Genomic DNA, 23,904 nt, shown 5'->3' on the forward strand with positions numbered 1-23,904 from the left:
AAAAGAGTTAATGTTTTGAGTCCTCGTGAGGACTCGAAACATTAACTCTGTCTTTCTCTCCACAGATGCTGTTAGACCTGTTGAGCTTTTCCAGCATTTTCTGTTTTTGTGTTAGAATTACTCACAATTTTGGTTCAATATTAACTTTTATTTATGTCCCAACATCAAATTTGCAGATGAAAGGTCATCAACCTGACTTTTTGGCAGGGTTTTCCTACTGGCTTCTGCACCCCACCATCAGGTTCAAATGTGGGTCAGAAGCCTGCCGCTGTGTGGGAAACAGTCACTCACCTGTGATTTTCCCCAAATTGTCCAATGAATGGCCAACGGGCAGACTTGCCATCCTTACGGGCTTTCAAAGCTGGAGGGCCAATAGCAGGTTCTCCAGCTTGAGAGCAGCAGCAGGATGCTTTGTCAGCTAAGTGAGGGAAAGGGCATCCCAAAATGGAGTTGTCATCTCTCCAACATTTTCAAATATAAATTGCAGCTTGGCAACCACTGAACCCAGGGAGGCAGGGTGGGCCTCTAGGCCTGTATGGACAGCTGGCCCCCAGGTCTGCTGCTTGGCAGCCACCTCCAGGCAGTTAAACTGTCTCCGGCTGTCTCCATGGACCTGCATGCCAACTGGAAAATCCTAGTTGGCCTCAAAAGGTCTTTAATTAGCTTAACAGGTTACCTGCTATTTGCAGGTGGGTAGCCCTCCTGGAAAATGGCCTGGGGGTGGGATAGAATTGGGCAACCAGCATGTCGACCAGCAGTGCAGAATTCCTTGCCCATCCACCTCCATTCCTGCCTCCAGTGGGGTCAAGAAATGCAGCCCATTTACTCTATTCCTCTCCAGACAGATGCTGCCAGAACTGCTGAGTATTTCCAGCCTTTTCTATTTTTAATATCAATTTTGCTTTACTCATTGCAACAGAGCATTTTTGGGATTGTTTCAATTTATTGCCTTACAACTTACGTACTTAATGAAGATTAAAATGATAATTCTGATGTTTAACTGAAATCAAATTTCAAGCATATATTACCCTTATAATTATTTTTAACGTGACACAAAGTTGCGGCTAGCAAATGGAACCCTGCTGCTTGTTAAAAATACTTTGATTTTAGTACAATATTTTCTGTAGTAATTGAAATTTCTAAAGTCTAACAATAATGTTTTAGACTTAGGAAACAACAGGGTACAGGTTAGAGAGAGCAGAGAAGAGAGGGGAAGAAAAGAGGAGTTAGGCAAAGAAAAGGAGGGGCAAAGAGGCAAGGTGGATGGGGAGAGAGCGAGACAAAGAGGTTAGGGGAGGGCAAATGGAGGGGAACTGGAGAGCAAATGGGGGATGTGGCTGGTGAACAGGGATCACATGGATGTCAAACAGGGGGACTGGGGAAGGTGAATGGGTGAGGGCATGGGAAGGATGAATTGGGGAAACAGGAGGGCAAACAGGGAAAATGAATGGGAACAGGGAAGGCAAATATCACTGTTTAAAAATGAAGGGTCATCCATTTAAGGCAGAAATTAGGAGAATTTTTTCTCTCCTAGGATCATGAGTCTTTGGAACTGTCTTCCTCAAAAGTCAGTGGAAGCAGAGTCTGAATATGGTTAAGGCAGAGGTAGATAGATTTTTGATAAGCAAGGGGATGAAAGGTTATTTGGGCTAGGTGGGAATGTGTAGTTATGATTAGATTAGCCATGATCTTACTGAACGGCAAAGCAGGCTTGAGGGACCGAGTGGCCTACTTCTACTCCTAGTGGGGAGGGGGAGGATAAACTAGAGGGCTGGGTGATGGTAAACATGGGGGTTGGGGTGGGCTAAAAGAGAGAGGAGGTTAAGTAGGTTATTTTTCTTTAATTAAAAATCTCCTTCTGCAATATGTTCCCACCATCTGATACTCTGCTCCCAACTGGTGGTATACAGATAGAGTTGGAACTGCCAGGTTCTCACCTTGCTGGGTTTGGGGTTTGGGGGTGGGGGACGCGTGGTATGTATTTTCTGCCTAGCCTTCCGTATCCTTTCTAATGCTCCCAGAGTCCAGTATCCTATCTAGGGGTCCAAAACATCACCGTCCACCTCCTCGACCCTAACCTACCACTCCCAGTTGTGCAGACTTTAAAATGCTCCCTTGCTTGCTCCAAGGCTGAATAAACCTCTCTTATTGTTTCTGGTAAATAACTTGGTTACAACTAATCAGTGACGTTATAATATATTGTGAATTATATAAAGCAGTATTTCTTCCAGTTCACCTTGAGGAACACCATCGAAGATTTGCTATTTATTTCAGAAATTCCTTTTAGATTTTGAGTTTCTTTTACAAAAATATAATCCTTATTTTTTTTGGTTGCTTCTCTAAATATTTTTGTTTAAACTGAGCACGAAAGACGTTGGTTTTCCAGGACTGCTGAATTAACATACAGCACGGATACAGAACCATATAGTTTATGACCATCTCTATTAATGGTGATAATTCAGCTCCCCTAATAATACTTTTATCGCAATAATACCTTTAACCAATCACGTCAATCATGTTTAATTCCTGAGGTAAAAGGTGTGTGGTGCTGTGAATTGTTCGGTTTTTAAAGGACCACTGAAGGCGAGTTCCCGTTTTTATTAAACAAATACATCCAAATTCATAATTCGTGGAATGAGGTTTTTGAAATTCTTATCGCACTAAAATCCTTTAAGGAAATAAAAGAATGCAAAAAAACTAACCACAAGTATTTTGTCAGAACTTAATTTTACATAGATCTATTTATTTTGAGCATGAAAAATCAGGAACTCTTTAAATGCACATTTTTTGCTGCAGTTTCTCATCAGAAACATTTTACCTCGTATTTTTGACTGCGATATTTCCCTACAAATATGTGGTTTCTGCTGCCCCCTCCCCATTGATTTAATTGCAATAATGCCTCTTTCAATAACATGGGAAAAGACACGATCCACATCGTCCCCTGGTTCCCACATGTTCTGCGCACACTACCTGAAGCCGCAGCCATGCACAAAGGATACTTGATGCTCTGGTATTAAAAAAAGTAGCGCCGCAGCCCAGGTCAAATGGTTATGTTGTTCTAAGGCAGAGCACCGCTTTTTGCTGCAAAAGAAATCCCAGGAAGGCGAGCTCCAAACCCCCGGTTAAGGAGATGTATTAGAAGCTGAATGGGAAAGAAAAGACACATGGATCATATTACATAGCCGGGAGAGGGAAAAACACTGGAACTAAAAGCCTCTGTATTATAGCGAGCTTGCCATAAAGAAAATAGTACGCAGGGAGGGAAAGAGGAAAGGGCAAAAAAGGAGGGTGCTGGTGGCGGAGGGAGAGGAGGCGTGTGCTTGCGCCGACGGTGAGCGGGGATAGAGAGAGAGAGAGAGAGTGAGGGAGGGAGCGCGCGCGGGGTGGCGGAACCATGGTTGGCGACAGATACTTTGTAGCGCTGCCCAGGGTAACATTGTAACTATGCGTTTCAATGTGTCGCCACGCTGAGCTTTCTTCGACTACTTTGAAGGACGAGAAGGGGAAAATGGGTACCGCGCTGAGGAATTTGCTGTTGTGCAGCGTTTGCTCTTTGATAAGGGGTGAGTAAAAGTTGAAAGGATTGGCTGGCCCTCTTTCGGCAAAGAGGGTGAGAGTGGCCTTGCATGTTGCTGTGAGGGGCCCGCGAGAGGAGAGGGGGGGGGGGGGGCGGTGGTGCGGGTGATGTTGCTGGTTAATGTCTCTTTCCTTGCCCCGGGTTTGCATACATTATCATTTATGTTGGAAGTCAAATGGTTCAGTTACAAACTCAAATAAAATGTCGTTCAGCGCTTTCTGTTGTTAAAGTCTCGTGTGTGTGTGTGTGTGTGAGAGTGAGAGAGAGAGAGAGTCGGCGGTGAGATGGAATGAAAGCATTCTCTCTGGCTGAGGAGTGCTGCCAGTTTGTGTGGGGGGAACTGCTTGGCAGAGCAACGCGGGGTGCTCAAAAGGGTGGAATGGATCTACTGGAACTTTTTTGCATCGAGAGCAGTGGTTTAAGCATCTGCTTGCCATATTGTGATTATTTACGAAGCAATAAAGAAACACGACCGATCGAAGTGCTCCGATCTTTCTGCTCGAAATACCAATTGATTAATAAGAGCGGTTTACTTTGATTTGTTTTGTAACAGGCATTTTGTAAGGACAAATAAAAAAGTAACCCCAGGGCACAAAAATCGTTTGAAATATCTGATTAGTTTCAAAACTTTTCTTAATAAATGTTTCTTTAACGCATTAGATTTTATTTGCAATTCAAAGTAGTCTGTGGTCAGAGAAATGTGAAGAACGTGGAGTTTTTTTTTCAAATCAAATTTTCATCCACTCTCCTGGAGCTACAGAATCAAATTTAAGACAGTTCTTTTAATAAACAATAACGTGTTTGCTCACCTATGTTCGTTAAAGTAACGTGTATATTCATTCTAATCGAATGCAAATGCAACAGGTAGTACTGTAGGGCGCAGGTTTTAAGCGACTATGGACAAAAGTAAGAAACGGCTTCTTTCAGAAGATGACAAATAGTTTACTGGGTAATTTGAGTGGAGCCTTGTATCTGGTTACTTCATATACCACAGACAAATTACTTTATTAATAGTACAACTCCAAATTTCATATGCCCGCATTCCACATTTCAGCTCTGAGGATTCCTGACAGGTGGGTGCTGGTAAATTTGCAGTTGAATTGACAGATTGATCTGGCTAAAAAATGAAATAACTTGCATTAACTTTAGTTTACTAAAAAGGAAATAGGTATTTTTGAGCTAAAATGTTTCCTACATTATTGAAAGAATTTGGCTCTGGTCAGACCACATTTAGAATATTGAGAGTAATTTTGGGCCCCGTATCTCAGGAAGGATGTGCTGGCCCCGGAGAGGGTCCAGAGGAGGTTCACGAGAATGATCCCAGGAATGAAAGGCTTAACATATGAGGAATGTTTGAGGACTCTGGGTCTATACTTGATGGAGTTTAGAAGGATGAGGGGGGATCTGATTGAAACTTACGGAATACTGAAAGGCCTGGATAGATTGGACAAGGGGAAGATGTTTACATTAGTAGGAGAGACTAGGACCCCAGGGCACAGCCTCAGAGTAAAGGGAAGATCTTTTAGAACAGAGATGAGGAGAAACTTCTTTAGCCAGAGTGGTGAATCTATGGAATTCATTGCCACAGAAGGCTTTGGAGGCCAGGTCATTGAGTGTATTTAAAACTGAGATAGGTAGGTTCTTGATTGGTAAGGGGATCAAAGGTTATGGGGAGAAGGTGGGAGAATGGGATTGAGAAACTTATCAGCTATGATTGAATGGCGGAGCAGACTCGATGAGCCAAATAGCCTAATTTCTGTTCCTATGTCTTATGGTCTTATGGAAAGATGAAAGGTTGATGAGGTTTAAAATATATATAAACTTTGTCAAATTCAGAAACATGTTAAATGCAGTACCTTAGGGGAAAATCCTAAGTTTTGAATTTGAAATACCTGTACAAGTTTGTAACTAGTTTTGGTTGCAGACATATTCTGTTTAGGCCCCAAATATATTGTTTTGTTTACACTTATAAGTTATGTGAATTTGATTTAAATTGTTAATGCATTATGTCACTGATGGTCTCAAAATTGACTGTATAAATAAGTGTTTTGGGGAAAATGTTTGTGTAAAAATTAAAATGTGATTTAAAAAAAAATATTATGCAGTTCTTTTATTTAAATTGAATGGAGAGCCTAGTGGAAGGACCTAGTTTTATTGCCTTTTATTTTGGATTCCAAGCATTCTAGGATGAAGATTTAAAATGTACAATATGTTTGACATTTCACAGATACAGCTTGCATATTATTACTTAAATTAATGATACAGCATTGATCGGGGGGGTGGGGGGGGGGGGGGGCGGGGGATGCTGTTGATGTTTACAATCATGGAAGCTATTCATGGAAAGTCACAAACTGTTGACGTAACTTAATTTTTGATTGGCAGCTTGTAGTAAAGATACATGGCAGTCTGTGCTGGTGGTTACACTGCAGCAATATTTTATGACTTTTTTAGTTGAAGTTATCCAGTGCAAACCTCTGTTGGTTGTGTTCTGTTTATATAGTGTAAAACTGTAGCCTAAGTCACTTACTGTGGAATTGTATTGTTGCTTATTGTAGCCATAATCTATTCTCTACTGTTGCACTAACAGTGCAGTACTTGCCTTCTTGAAATCAGTGAAGGCTGAAATTTGTTTTTTTAGTAATGAATAAATTAAGAAATTTATGCCAGTTACTGCATTTCACATTGTTGGTTGCTACCTGACAGCTATATAGTCTTCAAATGTGTTAGTTTGGTAACATTAGGTTAGAAATTATACTTTTATATGCACATTAGGTTAGAAATTGTATATTTATAAAAATTTTCAAGAAATGTATTTTAGCCATTTTTAATAATGCATAAATCATCATAGTTACATCACATTTCAGCTTTGTGTTAAAATTGAATTTTACATATTGCTTCTCATTGTTTACAGTGTAATTGAAAAGAAGCAATGTCTAATCTTGTTAGATGTTGTTTACAGCACTGAACCATTGAAAGTAAGAAGACTATTTCAATTCAACTGTAGTCAATTGGGGGAAAAATAGGAATATGAAGTACAGTTTAGATTAATAATTATGATTTAACAGGGATAATTTGTATCTCATTATGTTGTATTAATCAAATATGGCCTTTATGTGCAGAAATAGGAGAAAGATCTTCATTAACTGCAATGTCAGGAACTTGTACACTGTTGCATGCATCTGATCCAACAATGATGAAAGGGACATAACTGAGGTTTGCATTTGGGTTTTTGTTTTGTTGCAAGCTGTTACAATCAGTTGTCCAAGAGCAATGACTTGTCATGTTAAAATGGCTAAAGACTCCAAAAAATCGCCGAAGTAGAGGCATAGCCTGATTGTTGTTTTTCATTCCTGCATGCTTCTGAACAAAAGCCAAGGCTTCATGATATTTTATATTATTTGGAATATTATGTTTAGAACCACAAAGGTAAACAGATCAGACTGCTGCCTGAACAAACATTTTGAGAGAATTTGGAAATCTATAAGCACTCTTTATTTTGGCCAAAAAATTCAGGTTTTCACTTGACATACTGTATATGATGACTTGTGCAGAAGTAGATGAGTGCTGACACCAATCACTAGTCTCCATTTGTGAGTTTTGTAAGACATAATTTACTATGCAAAAAGCATAGCAATGTCTTTTTTCCCAGGTCATACACAAACAATGTGTATGTTAACTTTATATTTACTACAAAATGTGTGTGAGATTATAAAATGGATTAATTGTTGAAGTAAGTTTTTGTTTCATAGTTATTGTGCAAGTAATATGCTCTCTTTTGTGTGAGTGACTAATGCTTTACTGATAGTTGTCAATAACTTTTTTTTTATGAATATAGGTTCACCACTGTTGTTATTCGCAAATCGACGAGACTTGAGGTTGGTGGATGCTGCTGGTGGCAAGACTAATGCCACCGTTGTTGTTGCTGGTTTAGAAGATGCAGCTGCGGTGGATTTTATATTCTCAGAGGATCTTGTATACTGGACTGACGTGAGTGAAGAAGCGATCAAACTGATTTTTCTAAATCAGACAGGGAACACTCAGAACATCGTGATATCAGGCCTTGTATCACCTGATGGACTGGCTTGTGATTGGCTGGGGAAAAAGTTGTATTGGGCAGACTCGGAAACTAATCGGATTGAAGTTGCTAATTTAGATGGATCATTGCGGAAAGTATTATTTTGGCAAGACCTGGATCAGCCCAGGGCAATCGCGTTGGACCCAGCAAGGGGGTGAGTGCAATGTACTTTAATTAACATCCTGCCTGCAGAGTAATGATTTGAATTGAGATTTTCTTGAAGCAGTTTATGGAAAGAGACAGCCAGCCTGTGTTGCTGTTTCTGGATTTCTACTTTTTTGTTTTAAATAAGTGAGTCTTACTCTTTTCTTAAAATATATACAAGATTGGCTTATACTCAAATTTAGCAGTAAGGTGGTAGTTTCATTAGATTGTTGTAGGAACTTTGAGTATTTTTATTTTCTGGAAAATTTGTGGTTCAAAAATAAAATTCATATTGCAATCTTTTTAACTCTTCATTAATGTAGATGGCAAAAGAAATGCACTTTAGAAAGAAGTTGGATCATATCTTGAAAAAAATATCATGGGTCCACATATAACATTTCTTGGATTCTGTCTAATATAAACTCTATTGTTCAATTTATTTGGAGCAACTTTTGGAAGCACTGGTCTTGTACAGTTGCAGCAGTAGGAAACTGAACTTCGATTTTTGACAAGGCAGTAATAAAACTGTATTTATAAATTGGGTGTCAGGACTGCTCAATTTTGAGATAATTCAACTGGTTATTAAGAGATTTGCTGGAGTAATGCAGGACGATTTGGCTTCTCACCTGCCGCCGCCCCAAACGTGCAGGCAGGAATCAGGTATTTCGTGTGCAGAGAAATGCAACTTGTTGTATACATAGAAGCATAAAACTAGGAGCAGGAGTAGGCCATTCAGCCTTTTGAGCCTGCTCCGTCATTCAGTATAGTCATGGCTGATCTCCTATCTCAGTGCCATATTCCCACTTTCTCTCCATACCCCTTGATGCCCCTAATATCCAAAAAATTATCAATTTCTTTCTGGAATATATTCAGTGACCCAGCCTCCACAGCCTTCTGTGGTAGAGAATTCCACAGGTTGACTACCCTCTGAGTGAAGAAATTTTTCCTAATCTCAGTCCTAAATGGCCTGCCCTGTATACTGAGACTGTGGCCCCTGGTTCTGGACCTCCCAGCCAGGGAAAACATCCTCCCTGCTTCTAGTCTGTCTAGCCCTGTTAGAAGTTTACATGTTTCAATCAGATCCCCTCTCATTCTCCTAAACTCTAGTGGATACAGGCCCAGTCGAAGCAATCTCTCCTCATATGACAGCCCTGACATCCCCAGTGAACCTTCGCTGCACTCCCTGTCTGGCAAGTATATCCTTTCTTACATAGGGAGACCAAAACTGCAAGCAATACTCCAGGTGTGGTCTCACCAAGGCCCTGTCTAACTGCAGTAAGGCATCCCTACTTCTGAACTCAAATCATCTTGCAATGAAGGACAACATACCATTTGCCTTCCTAATTACTAGCTGCACTTGCCTGTTTACTTTCATTCAGTGGTGTACAAGGACACCCAGACCCCTTTGTACATCCACATTTCCCAATATATCATCATTCAAATAATACTGTCTTTCTGTTTTTCACACCAAAGTGTATAACTTCATATTTATCCATGTTATACTGCATCTTCCATGTGTTTGCCCATGCACACAACTTGTCTAAATCACCCTGAAGCCTCCTTGCATCCTCCTCACAACTCACAACGTTGCCCAGTTTTGTGTCGTCAGCAAGTTTAGAAATATTGTGTTTGGCTTCCTCATCCAAGTCGTTTGTATATATCGTGACTAGCTGGGGCCCATGCAGCACACCATTAGTCACAGCCTGCCATCCAATCCTCAACCAATCCTCAATCCATGCCATTATGTTACTCCCGATCCCATGTGCTTTAATTTTTGCCCACTAGCCTCTTATGTGTGACCTTATCAAAAGCTTTCTTGAAATCCAAATACACATCCACTGGCTCTCCCTTATCTATTCTACTAGTTACATCCTCAAAAAAACTCCAATAGATAAGTTAAGCATGATTTCCCTTTCATAAACCCATGCTGACTTTGTGTAATCCTGTTAATGCTTTCCAAGTATTCTGTTACCATGTCTTTTAAAATGGACTCTAGCATTTTCCCCATTACTGATGTTAGGCTAAGTGGTCTGTAATTCTCTTTTTTCTCTCCTTTTTTTAAATAGTGGGGTTGCATTTGCCACCTTCCAATCTGTAGGAACTGCTCCAGAGCCTGTGGAATTTTGGAAGATGATCACCAATGCATCCAATATTTCTAAGGCAACTTCATTTAGTAGCCTGGGATGTAGGTTATCAGGCCCTGGGGATTTTTCAGCCTTTAACCCCATTAACTTCTCTAGCACCATTTATTTTACTAATACTGATTTTCTTCAATTCCTCCCTCTCACTAGACCCTTGGTTCCCTAACTTTTCTGGGAAATTATTTGTGTCCTCTTTTGTGAAGACAGAACCAAAATATGTGTTCAATTCTTCTGTCATTTCTTTGTTCCTCATTATAATTTCTCCAGTTTCTGACTGTAAGGGACCTACATTTGTCTTTAATAATATTTTTCTCTTCACATATTTATAGAAGCTTTTACAGTCAGTTTTTATATTCCCTGCAAGTTTACACTCATATTCCATTTTCCCCTTCTTGATCAATCTTTTTGTCCACTTTTGTTGAATTCTGAATTGCTCCCAATCCTCAGGCTTGCTGCTTTTTCTGGCAATTTTATATGTCTCCTCTTTAGATCTAATACTATCCCTAATTTCTTTTGTAATCCATGGTTGAACCACCTTTCCTGTTCTGGCTTTGTGCTATGCAGGAATATTCATGCATATGTTCCTTAAATATTAGCCATTGCCTATCCACCGCCAACCCTTTCAGTAAGGTTCCCCAATCCATCATTGTCAACTCGCGTCCCATACCCTTGTAATTCCCTTTATTTAGACTCAGGGCCCTAGTTTCGTATTCAACTTCTTCTCTCTTCCATCCTAATGAACAATTCTATCATTTTAGGTTGCTCTTTTCTAAGGAAGGAAGGGATCTTGCACAACAAGGTTGTTAGTTAATCCTTTCTCATTGCACAATACCCAGTCTAGGAGAGCCTGCTCTCTATTTGGTTCCTCAACATATTGGTCCAAAAAACCATCATGTACACACTCCAGGAAATCCTCCTCCACAGTGTTATTGCTAGTTTGGTTTGTCCAATCTATGTGTATACCAAATGTATATCTATAACAAATATGTTGTAGCACTGTGCCATGTGAAGAGTGTGTGTATAAGTAGAAGGGTCTTGAGACATTTTGTATCGAGATTGTATAAAGTTACAAGCCAGACGCCAATGCTGAGTGTTTACTAATGCCAAATAAATGGAGAGAACAATGTAGCATTATTAAGTCCCAGTATGAGTCTCCTATTACATTTTGTAGCTCAACTGAAATCTACTTTGGAGGTGGGACTGTACATTTTTAACTCCTGACTGATCAGAATGAGCTCTTAGCACTTTTGGAAATGGTTTTGCGGAACAATTTTATGTGGTTTAAAGGAGGCAAATGAAATACATGGTCATTTAAACTACATAAGAATTGGATGATTTTTGTCCACGATGGTTAGGTGTTCTTTCAGCCTGGGTCAAAGAAACCAGTTCAAAATGTTCTGGCACTTATATCATTAATTTCAAAAATCGGTGAGTTGCTCCTGTTCACAGCATTTCTTTTTGTTGCAGTTGGTTGAAATAATTAGAACAGTTACTTGGCAGTGTTCCCCCTAAGCTCTGCGGCCACGCAACAATCCTTCAAGAGCTGCGCACTTAATTATTGCAGCCACGCACATCCTGATGGTTAAATGAAGTTTACTTGCCACTCTAGTCCATGGGGAAAGAACTGGTAGACTCCCCATGACAGGAAATTATTGGAGGAGAGTCAGGCCTGACATGATTAATCAGGTGGAATTAAGGGCCAAAATTAACTCGTGTTGTTTCCGGGAGCCAAAGCTGTGTCAGCACTTGTCTTTCCTGCGACCTGCTCACTGCTTGTCGCCTACCTCCCTGACCTTCCCACTCTTAGCTTCTCTCACCCCCTCACCTGCTTCCTGCCTCTTGCTGCCCCTTGCCTCTGAGTGGGGGCTCGGGGGAGAGGCGGTGAGCAGGAGGGGAGATGATGGCGGGGGAGAGGAGACGGGATGGCAGGGGAGAGAAGACGGGGTGGTGGAGTTGGTGTCGGAGCGGGGATGTGGAAGGGAGGTGGGGAGGCGGAGAGTCAGGGAAGGAATGAAGGACCAAGAGCTGGAGGTGCTGTGGGGGAGAAGTGGCGAGCTAAAGGTGGGAAATGGTGAGCAGGGGTTAAGTTGAAAGAGTTGGTAAGTTACTAAGACTTGTTAAGAGGATTTTTGGGACACTTAATACCACTGATCTAATCATTCTGCTGCAGCTGGTTTTGTAGAATTATTTGTTAGATTGATCCTAAAGACATTCAACACATTTAAAACATGGCATTTCTAGGCAGTTTGTGAAAAGTTTTAGATTCCTAATCTAGATCTCTAATAAATAATGCAGATCTCATGGGGCATGATACATGGTGCATTCTTTCAAATATTACCAATCACCAATTTATACATTGTGTGAGAGTTTATTTTAACAATAATGACCTGATTTATAACTTCACGATTCATTGGGTTTTTAATCTAAACAAACTGTAGGTGGAATAAATGCCATTATTTCCCAAAAAAATTCAAATTGAATTCAGTAATTCTCATAATTTGTGTACTAGCATGTTACCATCTCAATGGCTAGGAGTGGTGTTCTTTCTTCCTTCCACGCCTATGGTATCTTTTCAAAAATATTTATTTGTACTCTTTTTTGTTTTCCACTGGTGCCGCACATCTGAGCATTACCTTGATTTTGGTGCACATAACAAAAATCATTTCATACTTGGATGGAAAAAAAGAGGGAACATTATTACTTGGTGAATTTATCCTGAATTTATATTTATTCTGGATATTTAAAAAAATGTTGGCCATAAGATAAATATCAATCACTGCTTTACAATTCACTTAATTAATTTCCATCCTATTTTAAGGAATACATGGGAAGTATGTGACTATGCTGCGACTCTTTGCTCACCTACTTCTAAACATCCTGCTGTCCAAATCTAGAGGAAGTATATAGTATAATATGTGAGTGCATATAAATAAGACATTTTTTAAGATCCCATTTTACATTTTCATGACCTATCTTTTCTCATTTTAAGTTGCTAGATCCATTTTAGGGGATGGATCCTCCTTGTTCTGAAATATGAAGTAAGCACCTTCCAGCAATCTGAAGCATCTAGATTTGTGTTGCTGGCAGCTTCTGATCTCAACTTTCGTAGTGAGAATTTGATATTTCTGTAAACACTGACTCGCATTGCTTGCTGCATATGCTAATAGAAAGTAGTTCTTGGATCTGAAATAGAAGCAATAGCACTGACCAGGCTATTTCGCTTGGCAGCTCTGTTGTGGATATATGACTTATGTTGATCAAATCATCATTTCAGCCTCATTAGTGCGCCATGTAAGAAGAGTGTTTTCGTAATTTCTTGGCTGGAAGCTCCAAATAGTGAAGTTTTATTGACACTTTAACAAAATGGAGATTCAAAAAATGCAAATAATCCAAATAAAAACTAACCACGATTTAACATTTTAAATAATGCATAGATATCACAAGTGTATAAATTTTTTCTTCACTGTTATAAAATCACACTTTTATGTGATAATGCATGATCCAAAATGCTCCTTAGATTTGCTTTGGCAAAATTATATTTAAGTCAAAACACTTTAATGTGCTAATATAATATCTGTGCAACACTCAAATTTATCCACTACCTGTAACCACTTACATTTCACCCTGTTATATAACCCAAAATGCTCTCCTGAGGCATAATTTGAGTTAGGAAAGACAGAATCTTCAATTATACTGCTGAATGTCATTTTGGAATGCAAATGAACATGATATTAAAAACTTTATTTATTACCTATTACATTTGACTGAAATTCTAGTGAATTGCTCCATTGGTGGATCCATTCTAACAGCTTAACTGCATAAGTCAGATGCTGCCATTTGTTGTTTGGCCTATATATATATATATATATGTAACAACTAAAGGAATATTGCTTCCTTAAAGGAAGTAGTGTGCCTTAATTCGATTGGTGGTGAAACCACTGATGCTGTGATTCAACCACCACAAATCTGATTAACCACAGAACTTTGTTAATGTTTTTAATTTTTTTTCTCTCTAATTAGTACATTTGGCTTTAGTGTCCTTTTATGATTGTAATGTTCCACTTTGTCAGCTTGAGATCAGCTAATTTAGCACAAAAAAAATTGAGCTGGGTAACTCAAACTCAACCTCAGACACACGAAGACCCATTTGCAACCCTCTGGCCTACTCTGACTGCTTGTCTTCAAAGCAATACATTTAAAATCCTCACCCTTGTCTTCAAATCTCTCCACAGGCTAATCCACCCCCCCTCCTTCCTTTCAGGCTTTTCACTCACCCTATCATTGGTCATAGAACCAACAGTTGCTCATAAATTCCTCACTGAACCTCTCCACTTCTGTTTCTATTTTAAAAGCTTTCTCAAAACCATTTTATTTCAACCAAGTTTTTGGGCACTTCTCTCTGACCTCCTGCATGATCGCTATTTCTCTTATCTATCTTGCTGTACCTGCCTGTATAAGTGCAAGTTGTTCCTGATCAGGATCTGTTTGGTTCAGCATGGATACATTGAGCTTCTGAACTGTTAAGACAAACATACATGCACACCCCAACATAACTAAAGAAATAAATGGAAAAGCATTTTATTTACACAGCTGTTGAAACAACACGCTTATAAGCGTATGCGCGCGCACATATGAGGTAAGCATGCACGACATTTGAATGTGTTCACTGATCACTGGAATCAGGTACACTCCCATTATTGTAGATCCAAGAGGCATTGGCTTCCCATTCCGCCAATGTTAATTTTAAGCTTTGTTCAGTTTCTCTCCTCTTTGTTCTACCTTCAAGGATTTTTTTTAAAGGTGAAAGATACAGTTTTATATTGTCCTTTTTTACCCCTCTTGCCCTTGCCCACCTCCTGTTTTAGGAGAGTTATTTCTGTGCAATGCTTTCCCTTTGTTGTTTTTAATGCCAGGTGTTGGCCTGTGTTGGATAGGCTTGATATAGAACACTTCAGTGTCCAGTGCACATAATAAATAGCTTGTGGTTTGTTCTATTGCATTCAAATCCTTAATCCAGGACTACTATTATATACCCATATTTTTGTGCTATAAAGTACCATCAGCTTTCTTCTGCCTACAATCGCTGATCGAAGAAGAATCACACATTTGCATTTGGCTGCATTTTTTCCTATCCTTAGGATGTGGGCTCCATGGCAAGATTGCAGTCATTGCTTAACCATAGGTGCCCGAGATATCTGTGTAGAGTTAGGGACAAATGCAGGCCAGATCATGTAGTGGTAGCAGATTTCTTGCCTGATGGACATTAATGAACCTGTTGAATTTATGGGTTTTTTTCTTATGTTAACCCACAAATTACCCAATTTTTTAAAACCCAATTTTCTCTTGCCACTTGCTACTGCAGTACCAAAACCACTAGGCTACCATCTCTTTTCCTGCAAATGAATCCTCAACCCCTGGTCAGTCCACTGTTCAAATTAGCTTTGGTGAGCCTTATGTTTCATTGCCGCACAGAATCTCTAATTTAATATGCCATCTATTTTAGTATGTCATCTGCCTGTATAAACCCTAAAATTCTCATTTGTCTTCTAAATGGTGGTTTATATTTGTCTGCTGGCTAAGGATTTGTGTAACTTCATACCTTTGCTTGCCTGCTTAATAGAGAAATGTACCATTTTGAATAAATTTTCATTCTTTATTCTTGCTTGTATAATGCACATTTGGCTATTATCCTGCATCTGCCCATTCTCCTTGCCTGCTTATGTCCTTCTCTGGTCTCCTGCATTCTCCAGAGTTGTTTGCTCTTCCTCAGAGTTTGGCAACAAACTCTGATAGCCACTCGTTTGTGGAGTTTCAAATTTTTTTTGGAATAATTGTTATTTGATTCATCCGGTGATATAATTTTATAAAGCAAAGGTAGACAAGTCCACAAGTTCAAATTCATCTTGCTTGTTGGCACAAAAATGAAACAAAGTCCCAGTAGCATTGATGCAATTGTCACCCATGCACCCTAATATTTAGTAAATTTCTTCTCTTCCCCTTTCCAAAGGCAGTAACTCTTACTGGACTACAATTCTACCAGTGTTGGTAAAGAAAGGAAGACGTGCATTTCTGTAGTACCTTTCCCAATATCAAGACACTCTAAAGTACTTGGCAGCCAATCACATAAGTGTAATTACTATTGTAACACAGGAAATGTGGCAGCCAGTTTCTGCACAGCAAGATCCCAGAAGCAACAATGTAATAATGATCAGATATTTTATTTTAAGGTATTGGTTGAAGGATTGATCAGGACACTGATGAGAACTCCTCTGTTCCTCTTCAGTATAGTGCCATGGCATCTTTCAGACCTACCTGAAGGGCAAACATTGCCTTGGTTTAATGTCTCACCTGAATGATGGCACCTGACAGTGCAGTGTTCCTTTGGTACTACACTGGCATGTTAGCCTAGAATTTGTGCCCAAGTTCCTGAAATGAGACTTAACCTACAACCTTGTGACTCAGATTAGTGTGTGTACTGAACCTTGACTGACGCTCTGAAGAAGTCATATGGACTCGAAACATTAATTCTGTCTTTCTCGCCACAGATGCTGTCAGACTTGCTGAATTTTTCCAGCATTTTTTGTTTTTGCCTCTTGACTGGCACTAGTTTGTCTAGATACACTGCAATGCAACAAGATAGTTCAAGTTGGTGCAGTGGGCACGTCAACCTTTTTCTCCTTGAAGGACCAGTGTGCCTAATCATAGAGATTCTTCACAGGGCCATCTACCTGTTCACCAGTGCATGGGAGGGCAGTCCCAAAACAGCAGATGGATAATCTTGAAGACATGCTTAACAATATGCATGCTAGCCCTCTGAAATGTGGCTCAATTGGCCATGCTTCCTGTGTAAGTCTAAACAGTGTGTCAAGATCTTAGTTGCCAATGCTTTGAACTCCAAACTCCCTATCTACTGACTCCATCCTTCAACCTGCCAACTGTCTGAAACTAAGTTAGACTGTAATGTTTCTGTCTTATTTGACCTCAGAATGAGTATCTAACCACATTCGTGTCATCACTAAGGCTGCCATTTTCCAACTCTGTAGCATCACCCGACTTCGCCCCGCATCAGCTGTTGAAACCCTCTTTTCTGCTTTTGTTAACATCTAGACTTGACTATTCTAACACGCTCTTTGTTGGTCTCCCATGTTCTACCCACCATAAACTTGAGATCATCCAAAACTCTGTACCTGTGTCCTAACTTGCAGCAGTCCAGTCCACGCATCCTGTGCTTACTATCATATATTGGCTCCTGGTCAAGCAATGTCTTGGTTTAAAAATTCTCTTCCCTGGTTCCCCCCATCCCTATCTCTAATCTGCTCCAGCCCTACAACCTGTCAAGATATCTATGCTCATCTAATTCTGGCTCTTGACCCTATTTTAATTGTTCCACAGTTGATGACCATATTCCAATTACCTTTTCCCTAAGCTCTAGTATTCCCTCTCAACACCCTTCTACCTCTCTTCCTCACTCTTTCCCCCTTTAAGACACTCGTTAAACCTACCTCATTGACCAAGTGTTTGGTCTTCAGACCTAATTTCTCCTTATGTGGCTCTGTCACATTTTGTTTTCTAATGTTCTTATGAAGTGCTTTGGGATGTTTAAAGGCGCTATATAAATATGTTATTGGGAACCATATCAGAATTTGATTCTCTCCCAATGTCCACATGCATGCACTTTTTGATGGAGCCAATGAATCTATAGCTATCAGGTGCAGGAACCACGGCTGATTCTTCCCCTTTCACTCCCATTCTTGCCTTGATCAAGAATTTTAAGCTAATGTTGCAACCGGTGCCACAACCGTGATCAGATATTTCGGCGGAGACTGAGAAATCAACATGGGTCCTTCTGTACATCTTAATTCTGTGTTGGGTGCCCCTTTACCCCACTGAGCTGTCAAGGAGCTCATACAATTCTTTTATGATCTTAAGCAGAATTTGTTTAGTTACAATGTAGAGCAACGAGAGAGGTTAATTTTAGAGTACGGGACATATCATTAACCTTCCTCATAACTATACCAATGTGTCTAGTCATGTCAGTTTTTCATGAAGTTGGCTACCTATGATGCTGTTCACCAGCACTTTGAGTGTGTATTCCCAACTCAACAGATGGAAAATGTAGTAGGCATGACACACAATACATTAGGTCACCATCTTACCATTGTTTCAGGGAGGTATTTGCTGTTTGTCAGATATTCCATAAATATTGCTTAAATGCTTTGCTGCAAGTACTGAGAGTGTGGGGAAGGTACTTAAAAATATTTCTCTGAGCAAGCCTCAATGATGCTGTATTTCAGTGGTTTGCATACTAAACAGTTTAATCATGGAGAAGAAATAATATCTGAATTACAGTGGACACATTTTCATCCATTCTATTACCTGCTGACATTCTCTGGGCTTGCACTTGAACAATGATTATTTGGGTTCAGTCCTGGAGGGCAACCAAAACTTTTTTGAAGTACTGTATACCTTTAACATGAGTTACTGCTCTGAGGCCTGGAGGGGCAGAATCTTGGGCAGTGATGTTTGTCAACTACCAGTTGTTTTAGCTATAATTGTTTGAGGTTTTTTAGCTAAATGTCTAGAATTGTGAAAATAATTCACTTTAAGGTTCATTTCCTCTCACTGAGATTTCGAAGTGGAATAATTATTTTTGAACTCTAATTACTTTTCCACCGTTTGCTCACTCCCCAGAATGCTGGATTTCAATTTCTGCAAGATGGAATATTGCACAGTAGGGACACTTCATTGTGCAGTTTGATTTATGAGCTGAAAGCCTCACATCTGAGGCAAATGGGTCAGAGATAGTTCTGAAATCTGAAATGTTCAATTTTCTAATTGGGAGTCAATGACCCAATCTCTATGGTGTCAGATGCAGTTATACAAATCAATGACACTTCCCTTCCCTTCCTTGATCTCTCTGTCTCAATTTCTGGTGATAGACTGTCCACCAATATTCATTACAAGCCTACTGACTCCCACAGCTACCTTGACTTCAGCTCCTCACACCCTGCTTCCTGTAAGGACTCCATCCCATTCTCTCAGTTCCTTCGCCTCCGTCGCATCTATCCTGATGGTGCCACTTTCAAAACCAGTTCCTCTGACATGTCTTCCTTCTTCCTTAACTGAGGTTTTCCACCCACGGTGGTTGACAGGGTCCTCAACCGTGTCCGGCCCATCTTCCGCGCATCCGCCCTCACACCTTCCTCTCCCTTGCAGAACCGTGACAGGGTTCCCCTTGTCCTCAGTTATCACCCCACCAGCCTCCGCATTCAAAGGATCATCTTCCGCCATTTCCGCCAACTCCAGCATGATGCCACCACCAAACACATCTTCCCTTCACTCCCCCGGTGGCATTCCGCAGGGATTGTTCCCTCCGGGACACCCCGGTCCACTCCTCCATCACCCCCTAAACCTCAGTCCCCTCCCACGGCACCTTCCCATGCAACCGCAGAAGGTGCAACACCTGCCCCTTTATTTGCACTCTCTTCACCAACCAAGGGCCCACACATTCCTTTCAAGTGAAGCAGCATTTCACTTGCACTTCCCTCAATTTAGTCTACTGCATTTGCTGCTCCCAATGCGGTTTCCTCTACATTGGAGAGACCAAATGCAGACTGGGTGACCGCTTTGCAGAACACCTTCGGTCTGTGCGCAAGCATGACCCAGACCTCCCTGTCGCTTGCCATTTCAACACTCCACCCTGCTCTCATGCCCACATGTCCGTCCTTGGCCTGCTGCATTGTTCCAGTGAAGCTCAATGCAAACTGGAGGAACAGCACCTCATTTTCCGACTAGGCACTTTACAGCCTTCCAGACTGAATATTGAGTTCAACAATTTGAGATCGTGAACTCTCTCCTCCATCCCCACCCCCTTTCCGATTCCCCTTTTTTCCAATAATTTATATAGATTTTTCTTTTCCCACCTATTTCCATTATTTTTAAATGTATTTCCATCCATTGTTTTATCTCTACCTTTTAGCCTATTTCGATCCTTTCACCCCACCCCGCCCCACCCCCACTAGGGCTATCTGTATCTTGCTCATTCTGCTTTCTACCCTTAATGTCACCTATTAGCACATTCCTTAGATGATATCACCACCTTCAACACCTCATTGTCCTTTTGTCTATGACATCTTTTGGCTATCTCCACCTATCGCTGGCCCTCCTATCCGGCTCTAGTTGTCCCACCACTCCCCGCCCCCTTAAACCAGCTTATATTTCACCTCTTTTCTATTTTTCCTTAGTTCTATTGAAGAGTCATACGGACTCGAAACGTTAACTGTGTTCCTCTCTGCAGATGCTGCCAGACCTGCTGAGTTTTTCCAGGTATTTTTATTTTTGTTTTGGATTTCCAGCATCCGCATTTTTTTGCTTTTATATCAGTGATGATTCTTGATTGGTTTGAAGGAACTTGATGTATTTTCCAGTAGTTTTCTTCTTCTGCACAAAAAAATTGAGCAATTTTGGTATTTATTTAAAAAAAAAAGTAATAATTCTACAGGCAGAATTTTATGCCTTGCGGGCGGGCATGTGCCCGACTCGATTCAGGTGTAAAATTGCATGAGATGATGTTGGGCGAGCGTCCTGATGTCATCCTGCACTTGTATGATGTTTCGCTCGGCAGGCGCATACAAAAGTCGGAAGTGCGCCCACTGGCAATTAAGAGGGCAATTAAGCCCATTTACAGCACAATTGTCTCCAATTTTTCATGGCTCTTGTGGTTGGCAGGCGGGCAAATCGGCATCATCAAACCTCATCCAAGGGTGGGATGAAATCTCCGTTATGAAATAAAATAAAACTGTGGACACCATTTTTGAGGTATATTTTCAGGGGCTTGATTGTGATTCATGACATTATTTTTGCAGCTTTTTAAAACTTTATCTAATCATTTGAAGGTCAGCAGCTCCCTGAGGCGGCTACCTGCCCTCAAGGGGGCTCTATTGCAGCACTTAACCGTGCCTGCGGTGACGTCATCGCCTGTCCTCTTCCCGCCCCCATCCCGGCAGTGCTGAGCTTTTCAGTGCACGTGAAATTGTGGTCGGGGGTTGATCGCAGTTGGCGGTTCCTGGCCGATCCCGGGCCCATCAATTGTGCGCATTTGCCAAGGGCAAAATTCAGACCTGTGAAATCTGTTTGGCTTATCCCATGGATCAAGATATGACTAACATTAGAGGGAATTTCCTATTTGGAGTGCTATAACATCAGATCTGGTTTAAATTTGCTTGTTTGAAATGACTGCATTGCTTTATAGGGCTAAACAGTTAAGTGCAAAGAAAATAATTGCCTTATGTCACTTCTTTCTGAAATACAGGCTATTGTTTCAAAATGTTCCATTTTCTTAAAATTGGTAATGTGATATTGGACTTGGCAGGGGAAAATCAGACACAGTTTTTGTTTCTGGAAGGAGGGTAGTCTTCTCCATTCAGGGAGGGAGTGAGGTCAAGGAGAAAAATGATGATTCACCCAAGCTGGTGAGAGTGTCATCCACAGAGATTTGAGTAGTATATTGCTTACTAGCCCTCTCTGCTTCCATGGTTGTGGGAGCAGAATTAATATGAAAAAATACTTTCTTTCTAACATTGTTCAAAAGTGTTGCTCTGTTAAGATTATTGTCCCCGGTTTCCTCATGATAAAGTTCTGCAATTGTTTTATAGTTCAATCAGGCTGATGTGTGAATTTGTTCAAATGAGATCTATACACATTAAACTAGATAGACAATAGTAACGCTGTAGTATTGATAAATTTAATATGCTAGGTTTTAAAAATATATGTACCAATCAAAGGCATATTAGGAGGAAATGATCTAGTGGGAGGAATCTATCTTAAACCAGGTTAACTAAACCTGAATCCCAGGAAAATGTTAACCATCTTTAACTTCATCTTGGTTTGTGATTCTTCCAACTTAAATGAGTCATAAAGCCTGTTATCTATTATGACAGTGTTATCGAGAATTGGATACCTACAAATGGCTTCACCATTAATGCAGATGAAGAGGCTATAAAATTAAACCTGCCTTTCTGCGCTGTAGAGCCTAGCAGAGATCCATTCTCTCCTGGGTCTTCTGATCTGCCAGTTGTCTTTGGAGGGGAAAACAATAAACCTTGACAGACCTTTTAAGCATTAGTTTGGTTTGTTTCCACCAACTGTCTCACTGGCTGAAGCTTTTATTTTCTTGTTTTAATGAACAGTTGTAACCATTTAAAATATGATTAATGAGTGTGACTGTTGATCATTTACAGACTGGCTTGTTGTACACTAAAGAGGTGAATGTTTCTATTTTGTCAATCTTTTGCTTTTAAACTTAGAAAAATATGGAACCCATCGAAATGTTTGGCAAACTGGAAACAGTATTTGAAGCAGCGTGTGTCTGTGTGTGCCAAAAAATGTTTGCTTTCTGCTGTAGAATAAGATAAACTGATAACATGTAACATTTCTTCTTGTTTTTGCTATTTATCTATCAGTAAAGATTTCTTCCCAATTTGTCAGATAGTTTATGGTTAAAATTCCTAAGTTTATCTCAACTACTACTGAATTCACATGCCTCATAATCTGTGCTTCCTAAAGGATAAATGTCCTTTAGGAAGGAAATCTGCTGTCCTCACCTGGTCTGGTCTATGTGTGACTCCAGACGCACAGCAACGTGGTTGACTCTTTTATATAAAAAAAAGGCCTCTGAACAAGGGCAGTTAGGGCTGGGCAATAAATGCTGGCCTAGCCAGCAGCGCGCACATCTCATGAACAAATATTTTAAAAATTGAAATACTTAGCATACATAACCAGGTCCATCTTGGAATGTTTGCCCTTGGCAATGTAATTGGCTAAACTTATAGTGGACTAACAAGACTGGTTGTCAAGATATTGAGGATGAGGATTTTACTGATACTTTTTGAAAGGTGCTGCATGGCAAATTGTTTTTTGTTACAGTGTGGAAAAATCAAAAGTGCAGAATGCCAGTAATAAAAGTGGCACTGGGATATTACTTTTCCCAGTGCTCCCACTGGGAAAAGACTTTTAATTCTGGTGTGGTACAGAGTAAAGCACGTGCTATAATGATGCACATTTTACCTTCACCCCAACCTAAGAAGACAGTCTAATTCCATCAGTGTGAATATTTTTACTTCCCTCAGCAGCCACCCTTATGAACTATTTGCATATGATTGCTGATGCATGCGCAATTTTTAATGCTGTAGACCTCCACTCACTAGGCACTGTTGTGATGCAAACTGTGTTCGTTAGGTGAGGAGGAGGGAGCCAGCTGTGTCTTAATGCAACATCTGATATGCACACTATTCCAAGCTAAAATAGAAATAAATGTGCAGCATTTAAACTGGGTGGCTTTTTTAGTCCACATTGTGGAGTTCCCAATCCTGCTGAGCAGGAGCTATGGTCATTGATGGTCTTGGTATAACCAAGATACAAATGTACAGGTAATGTGCTTGAGTTAAGTGAAAATATGTTGGAATTGTCTATGCAAACAAACATTGAAATATAATCAATCATTATTGGGGATCCATATTCTATGCAAGGATGAATTTAATTTCTGATACAAGCAAATATGAATTTTCCAAAGTGTGAACTTATTCCATGATATTGAATATGGTCTACTCTTCCAAATTTAAAATTGCATAATTCCAATTATCTGACCTAATTTCCATTTTGAAGCATTAGATTTCCACTTTCCTTTGTTATTTAGAGTGCTCAATTTGAATTAATAGATAATTCAAAAAAAGTTTAGTGCAAAGTATTGACTGAATTATCAAAAATGTCCAGTCTGTTTTCACTTTAGCTGTGATTTTTAGTTTCCCCCTTTTTAACACACAATTTGTTTAGGTCCAGAGTTTTGTGATATCACTTACATAACGTATGTTTATTTTCTTGACATCGCGAACCTAAGAACAAAATGTTTTTTTTAAAATTTCACTTTATTATCCATACGAAATTCATATGGAAATTTATTTTGTGTACAT

The 23,904-nt window shown here is 40.0% G+C and overlaps 1 protein-coding gene across 2 annotated transcripts in view; it reads left to right on the forward strand.

Annotated features, from left to right (window-relative positions):
• The first annotated feature begins 3,354 nt into the window (after positions 1 to 3,354).
• Positions 3,355 to 23,904, forward strand: part of lrp6 (low density lipoprotein receptor-related protein 6) — a 186,789-nt gene continuing 166,239 nt past the window's right edge. For both annotated transcript variants that reach the window (XM_041215904.1, XM_041215905.1), the window contains exons 1-2: positions 3,355 to 3,563; positions 7,413 to 7,806. In XM_041215904.1, the coding sequence (XP_041071838.1) occupies positions 3,455 to 3,563; positions 7,413 to 7,806 (503 nt within the window). In that variant the 5' untranslated portion in view covers positions 3,355 to 3,454. The remainder of the gene's footprint in view (positions 3,564 to 7,412; positions 7,807 to 23,904) is intronic.

This window comes from Carcharodon carcharias, chromosome 21 (genome assembly GCF_017639515.1).
Source record: "Carcharodon carcharias isolate sCarCar2 chromosome 21, sCarCar2.pri, whole genome shotgun sequence".
Classification (NCBI taxonomy): Eukaryota; Metazoa; Chordata; class Chondrichthyes; order Lamniformes; family Lamnidae; genus Carcharodon; species Carcharodon carcharias.